We start from the raw sequence: 7,578 nt of genomic DNA, 5'->3' as shown, positions 1-7,578 counted from the left end.
AAATGTTTGGTGTGTCCCGCGCCCTCGTATGACATTATGCAGTTGCGAGCGCTGTAAAACTTTTACCTAAAAAAACCCAAACAAACCCGGCAAAAAACAAGCACTTAGACTTAGAACAACCAAAAACAAGGAAATAAAACAACACTTTCAGATTAATAAAAATGCTTTTTAAAACAATAGAAATAAAAACATGTAGGCTTACGTTAGGTAAAAAAAAACACTTTAAAAAAGCAACAAAACATAAAATACCAAAACATAAACAATGAAAACAACAAAAATACCCCCCCCCCTTTTCTTTTCCCCCCAAAAAGCGAAAAAAATTCAAACCAACCCCCCCCCCCCCCCCCAAAAAAAAACAAACAACAACAACAACAACAAAAAGCAACTAGTAAAGGGTTGTAACTGTGGGTTGGTTCCAGACGCCGTTTAACCATACTGTTGTAGCCTCCCTTGTATATAATATGGTGAAAAAGAAGAGGTAGGTTATTAATATTATTGTTTGGTCGCTGGCCTGCTGAAGTGCTATGCAAAGTTCCCTGAGCATAGGTAAATGACTGAATGAGCTAGAATTACTGTAATGCTGTCAGACGAAAGTAAACCAGCTGTATCATTCTCAACTGCTATCAGGATATAATTCATTGTGCTATGAAGCTCTGATTACAATACTTGGAGTCAGCTTTATAATGTCCCCCCCCCCCCCCCCAGCTCTAAGGTAGTAGAGAATCTTTGGTTGAAGGAAAGCAACTGCGTTTGAGGCCAAATATGATTGTAGTCGCTTAGCCATTGGTCAGATTGACAGGCGCGGTTCGTCCATAGAGCACGGTCGTGCAGTGCCGCCCAAATTTTTTAAAAGTTCTATAACGTAAAACACCTACAATAATAAAATAAACGATAAGCGTAAGCTTCGGCCGCCATCCGGGCAAAGTTCAAAATCACCTATCAACTGAAAATGTTTGAATGTGTCCAGCTCGCTCATATGACCAAATATAGTTGCGAGCGCCGTAAAACACTTTTAACAAATTAATTCAAACTCGAATTACCCGGCATGTCGTTCATTTTCGAAATCCGATTGTACATGCATTGTCGTCATCCTCGTCCGTCCATCCTTAATGCTTCGAGCGTCGAGATGTTGTCGCCTTATCCTGGCTCGGGACTCTGTGGCTCCGCCATCTTCCTAATACTGGACCACTGTGGTTGCCCTGAGGAAAGAAGTTCTGGGAACGTGGACTGTATTACCTGGTTACCACAATAACCCTTTCTGTCTTCGGCGAAACTAGAAATCATCTGCCTCTGCCGACCTTTTCAATGCCCCCCCCCCCTCCTCCCCCTCTCCGCTGTAAAAAAATTACTGTTTGAATTTCCATCAGAGTCAGATGGGTGTTCTAAATCCGATGGGCTCACCTCTGATCTGTTGGAGTTGCGTTCACATACACGAGTACACTGTCCACTAAAAGACTCGGTATCACCGTCAGGGATGCTGCGTAGTTCTACTGACGTCACGGGAGGTGACCTCCTCATGGCAAGTTCCTGCATCCGTCGCCACTGACTCCTCGACAGACCTACAGACTATCTGGTACTGAGGATCCCCTCTGCGATGTCCTTCTTTGAGCCACTCAAACCAAGCAAAGACCGGCCTAGACTGCTATCTTAAGTACAGCTTGGCCATAAATGAGCCAACTTGCAGCCTGTTAGAGAGAGGGAAAGACGGCAGATCTATCCATTCAAATTTGCACCCAGTCACTCACCAGGTCAGTATACCCTCTTTGACCCGGGCTTCTCCACCCACAGAAGTTGTGACCGGAACTTGACACCAGCCTTGCGAGGTGACCTTCTAGGCTTGCGCTGGCCACGGAGACCCGGAGACCATCATTGGTGAGGCAAGTCGTTGGCACCTCATTGCTCTGGTTGTCCCTGTCGACAATAGGCTTCAGGGATTTCAAAGAAACTACAGGGGGGGGGGGGGGGGGGGGCTCTCGTGGTCTAGAGGTCAAGGTGTTCGCCTCTCAATCAATAGATGCCGGGTTCGAATCCGGATAGCGACGGAAATTTTTCTTCTCTAAAATGTTCTCCTTTCACACCCTGTCCTGCTGTCTAACAATGTTCTATCGTCTGATTCCGTCTCCACTTTCTGCCCCCATCCCTGGGCCTCTTTTGCCCCCTCCTTTGAGCTCCGGACTCTTTCTGCAGCCTTTCTACTTTCTATGACTTTATGCAGTTGCGAGCGCCGTAAAACACGTACAAAACACAACAACAAAACAACAACAACAATAGCAGCAACAAAAACTTCTTGACCTCTTAAGGTGAACGCCGTAGAGACGAGTTTCGCCTGGATCGCTGTGTTAGCGGGATGTAGTCGCCAGAGTGTCCCCAGATCCTGGTCACCAACAATACACCCCGCACCCCGCCAGCCGTTCTGCCGCCTCACATATCTCGAAGTGGGCGACATCCTCCGGCACTTCCTGCTGAAGAAAAAAAAACCCAGCAACTGGAGGGGCGGATATCTCTACGGATTGTGAATGTCCAGAAGACATTGTGGAATGTTAGATAAACTTTTTCCAAACAACGACGAAATAAATACAAGGATAAAACAAATGACAGAAAAAGGAAAGAATGAAATGGAAAAGAACAAGAAAAACAGCATACAAGGGCGCTCACACACTTACAGCACACACAGACAAAGTCTCGATAACAAGAAGGTACACTCACAGCCCGAACAACGCCACCACCAAACACAAACTAAACTACAATGTATATGACTCACTTTACTGACACAGTCTGTTGCTTACTTGAAACTTACAGCAGTGTGGTCGAGAACAGTAAGAAGAACAGTACAGTGTCACAGCAGAAAGGCCGGGGCTGAGAGGAATACAATGTAACAGCAGAAGACCGGGGCTGAGAGGAATACAATGTAACAGCAGAAAGACCGGGGCTGAGAGGAATACAATGTAACAGCAGAAAGACAGGGACTGAGAGGAATACAATGTTACTGCAGAAAGACCGGGGCTGAAAGGAATACAATGTGACAGCAGAAAGACCGGGGCTGAGAGGAATACATTTGTAACAGCAGAAAGACCGGGGCTTAGAGCTATACAATGTAGCAGCAGAAAGACCGGGGCTGAGAGGAATACAATGTAACAGCAGAAAGACTGGGGCTGAGAGGAATACAATGTAACAGCAGAAAGACGGGGGCTGAGAGGAATATAATGTGACTGTAAAAAGACCGGGATACTTGATAACCAATCCTCTCCACACGGGACTCGAACAGGTGTCTTCTACGTGTGACGGCGAGCGCCATGACGTCACTCAACAGATGCCATGTGACCTTTCTGTGTATTGTGACAGGATGGAAACTTTGTCTAAATACACCGACATACATTTTTCGTCGAGTATCTCTGCCTGTTACATTTTAAGAAGTTCAAAGTCTTTACGCCTGAATCGACACAATACGGGAAGCGTGCTGACAAAATGAGTTACTTCTCGGATTCGAGCCCAATGGAAATAATACGTCACGATCATAGGTGAAGTTTTTACAATTTACAAGCATGAAATAATAAAGGGCTTGTGATATTTAAAGAATATGGCATCAATCGAAAATCTACAAATTTGACGCTAGTGTCGATTTTTGGCAAATGTCTCCATTTGCGGATTGCGAGAAGTAACTCATTTTTTTGGTCAACACGTCTCAAAGGCTTTAACATCTGGCTCTCACTGGATAAACAGAAGGCAAACGAGGCAGGGGTAGTTTTGAGCTCTGAACCAGTGTCTGTGGTGTAGCGAGTAGGCCATCGATCGCAGAAAACGAGAGTTTGATTCCTGTGTAGGGAAATGTTTCTCGAGTCTCTCCTGATTTATTGTTTTAGTAAGAGTTTTACGGCACTTGCAACATCCCAAATATGCCGTTCTGTGGTCGTTAGTGGTGCCCTTAGACTCCATCGCATTTGTTCTCGTGAAAATTTTTAGAATGTTATAATGTTTGCTTGGGTGATAACGTAGATTGAAAGCGAACAGAGCTTGTGGGTGAGCGGGAATTCAAGGGATACAAAAATGTTATACTTATAATATTACTATTGAAAACATTTAAATGTCTTAGAAAGCGCAGAAAAGTCAAACAAAACAAGACAAACTCCTAAAGATTAGACACACGAGAGGCTGTTTGCATCAGTGGGATTCGTAATTAAAGGTAAATCATCATCATCAAGTGAAATATCTGCGGCAGACATCGGCGATCATGGTTCTCCGTTTATTCCTTTGCTCGGATGCTCTTAAAAATGCTAAATTCTCTGATCTGTCCTGTAAACTATCTGTTTAGGTTCTCCAAGTAGGTTCCTCTGGGCCTACCCCTGCCTCGTTTGCCTTCAATGTTGCCAGTGAGAGCTAGATGTTCAAGACCCTTACGTCTATTCAGGTGTCCTCAAAACTGCATTAATCTTTTCCTGATTGTTTTTATCAGTGAGCTTCCCATGTTGGCTTCCTCAAGTACTGCCTCATTTGATTTCTTTTCTTTCCAAGATATAAAGGCAAATAAATAATGATAATGATGACGTGAGCTCAGATCGATGAACGAACATGTGCTGTGTTTGTCATGACTCCTTCGGATCTACTGGATAATTAAAATTTACTGACAAACAAGTTGGAACATTCTTCTTTAGGATGCTAACTGTCACATCATGATAAGCTGCTCAAGAAAAAATCGGTTGTGGTACATGTAATGAGCACACGAGGATAAAGACTGACGAAACAAAGATTTTTTTTTTTGGAATCTGACAAAGGAAGGCATTTGTTACCCCTTTTGAGGGTCAATATAATCACTACTATGACGGTGACATTTAGATCTTTGTAAGTCTGTGCCGAATGTTTCCTCAAATGATTGAAATAATGGTTATAATGGACGTTTATCACGGATTTTCAGCATAATTGAACAAATTCAACAACCCAGTCTTATTAATTCAGTATAATTAAAAATTAAGTAACATAGATACTATTATAACAATTATCAATACATTCTTGTTATAAGATTTTTTTGATGTAATCACAATCTTAAAAAGAAAATAGCTGTCATAATGTTAGAGTACAATGCAGGTACACAAAGAAAAACGTTGTAAAATGATCATTCTTATCTCGTTGATTAAGCTTTGGTTTCCTTTATACTGAGCGTATAAATCAAGGTCTGTACCTGAAATTGGGGAGGGGCCTAGCACTAAAGTAACTGTGGTGTCGATGCCCCACGCGTCTCTCCCACCCGAGAATGTCGATTTCACATTTATTGTGGGGAAACAACTCAACTTACTCTCTCAACGAGAACATGAACTTGCCAATAACCACGCAATCACCTGGGGTACAATATGCACAAATCGTAAGCGATGAGCAGTGGTACATTTTCCAAGTGGTCAACGTGGTGGTCATCTCTGGTCTCCTCAGTCTGTTCGGCGTGGCCTCCAACATCATCAACATTGTGGTGTTTGCCAAGCAAGGCTTTCAGGACAGCATGAACATCAGCCTCATGGGTGAGATGGCAATTATTACGTCTACAGTTTCTTACAACTAATGTGTCTTTACAACCGTCTAGTAATAGAACATAACCCATGTAAGTGATTGGAAATAATAGACATAAGATTAAATATAGCTAACAGCACATTTACATTCTGTCGTAAAGCTGCTCTCCTACTCAAACCTCAGAAATCATTTTCTATTTATTCAGGGGAGAGGGAAAAATAGTGCCCCTTTTAAAAATTGTACCCTCATTGTGTATCCTTTTTTTGCTTTTTTAATATTTTCAATGTTAATTTCAATAAAGTATTTTTCAAGCACCTGCACCGATACCACAGAATAACAAAATGCAATTAAAAAAAAAAGATTCAAAATTGTTGGGCTTTGTAATCTGAACCACTGTTGAAAATACCTTTCTCTCTCATGTAGCCCACACTAGTGAATACTAAATTGTTTGTTTTGTGTTTATTTGTGTTTTTACATAACTTTGTGAAGGATGTTTTTCCATCCCGTATACTGTTTATCATTTCAGGGCTCGCTGTCGCTGACCTGTGCTCCCTGCTGACCATGATATGGATAAGCATCTGCATGAACCCACTCTTCTACAACTCTGAGTTGCCCTTTGACTCAACGGATATCTCGTACCTCACGGGGTCAGCGCCGCACGTACTCTTTGTCAAAATCGCCACTTTTATCACCGCCTTCATCACCTTCGAACGATGTCTGTGTATCGCTGTCCCTCTGAAGGTGAAGACGATCATCACACCGGGAAGGACAAAGATAATTATTATCTCCATCTACATTACAATAACCATTTTGATTATCCCCTTCTTCCTTGGCCATAGATTTGAGTGGGTTTTCGATTTCACCAGGAATGCCACTATACTAAAATCTACCTACACGGCTGAGAGAGAAATGCTAGAAGTCATTTCGTTTCTCACTCTAGGTGTATTTGCTACGACATTTTCCTTCGTCTTCGTCATCTGCTGTACCATCGTTCTCATCGTCAAACTCAACAGTAAAACAAAATGGCGACTAGCCACTGCAGCCAAGTCTGATCGTGCAGCGGGAGGTGTTGGGGTCAAAGATCAAAAGGTTGTGAAAATGGTGACCTTCATCGCTGTCATTTTCATCGTCTGCGCCGTACCTCCCACGCTCCTGTTTTTCTATATGCTGATTGACCCAAGTTTCCGTTTTTTTGGAGTCTATCAAAATCTCTATCTTGTCATTTGGACTTCATCATTTCTTACAGAAACTGTCAACTCTAGCGTGAATATATTTGTGTATCTGAAAATGAGTTCGAGATATCGAGCAGTGTTTATGAAAACATTTTGGAACGCGGAGGAAAAATAACTTTTCAGCTGCAGAGAAGAGGAAAATTATCTACTTGAAAATGAACGAAATAAAATCAATCCTATAAAATGTTTTTGTTTTTGTAAAGTGTTTTACGGGGCTCGCAACTGCATCAGGTCATATGAGCGCGCGGGACACACCTAATATTTTCAGTTGGTAGGAAATTTTGAATTTTGCCCTGGTGGCGGCCGAAGCCTACTCTTATCGATTTTAGACAACCAACGGATCTTTAATGTGCGCAACTTGCACACGGGCCCTCCGAGATTTTTTGCCCTTGTCCGAAAAGGCTTGGTGTAGATCCTTCCTACCAGAAGATCAGGGGTGTGGCTGAAAGACAGTAGCAAGAAGAAGCGAAGGAGTAGCAGTAGAAAGGCTGCAGAAAGAATCAGGAGCCCAGAGGAAGGGGCAAAGGAGGTGAGGGGGTGGGGGCAGAAGGAGGAGACGAAAGCAGACGACAGAACATTGCTAGAGAGCAGGAAATGAGGTGAAAGGAGACAAATTTCGAGAAGAAAATTTTTTCGGTCGCTACCCGGATTCGAACCCTGGACCTTTTGAATGAGAGGCCAACACCTTAACCTCTAGGCCACGAGAGCCCCCTCCTATGAAATAACATAAGGTAAACTGTATTACGTTTATTGTCCAGATGCTGGCGCATTGATCATGTTGTTTCACGACAAATACAAATACATACACACACACAGACACACACACACGCACACAAACACGCACACACACACA

The 7,578-nt window shown here is 42.9% G+C and overlaps 1 protein-coding gene across 1 annotated transcript; it reads left to right on the top strand.

Annotated features, from left to right (window-relative positions):
• The first annotated feature begins 5,213 nt into the window (after positions 1-5,213).
• LOC101847056 (adenosine receptor A1-like) lies at positions 5,214-6,909 on the top strand. Its single transcript, XM_005103845.2, has 2 exons — positions 5,214-5,504; positions 6,020-6,909. The coding sequence occupies exons 1-2, from the start codon at positions 5,246-5,248 to the stop codon at positions 6,838-6,840; spliced, it is 1,080 nt and encodes a 359-aa protein (XP_005103902.1). The 5' UTR covers positions 5,214-5,245; the 3' UTR covers positions 6,841-6,909.
• The last annotated feature ends 669 nt before the right edge of the window (positions 6,910-7,578 follow it).

Source organism: Aplysia californica, unplaced genomic scaffold (assembly GCF_000002075.1).
Source record: "Aplysia californica isolate F4 #8 unplaced genomic scaffold, AplCal3.0 scaffold00392, whole genome shotgun sequence".
Taxonomy (NCBI): domain Eukaryota; kingdom Metazoa; phylum Mollusca; class Gastropoda; order Aplysiida; family Aplysiidae; genus Aplysia; species Aplysia californica.
This window is presented reverse-complemented; position numbering and strand designations above follow the sequence as displayed.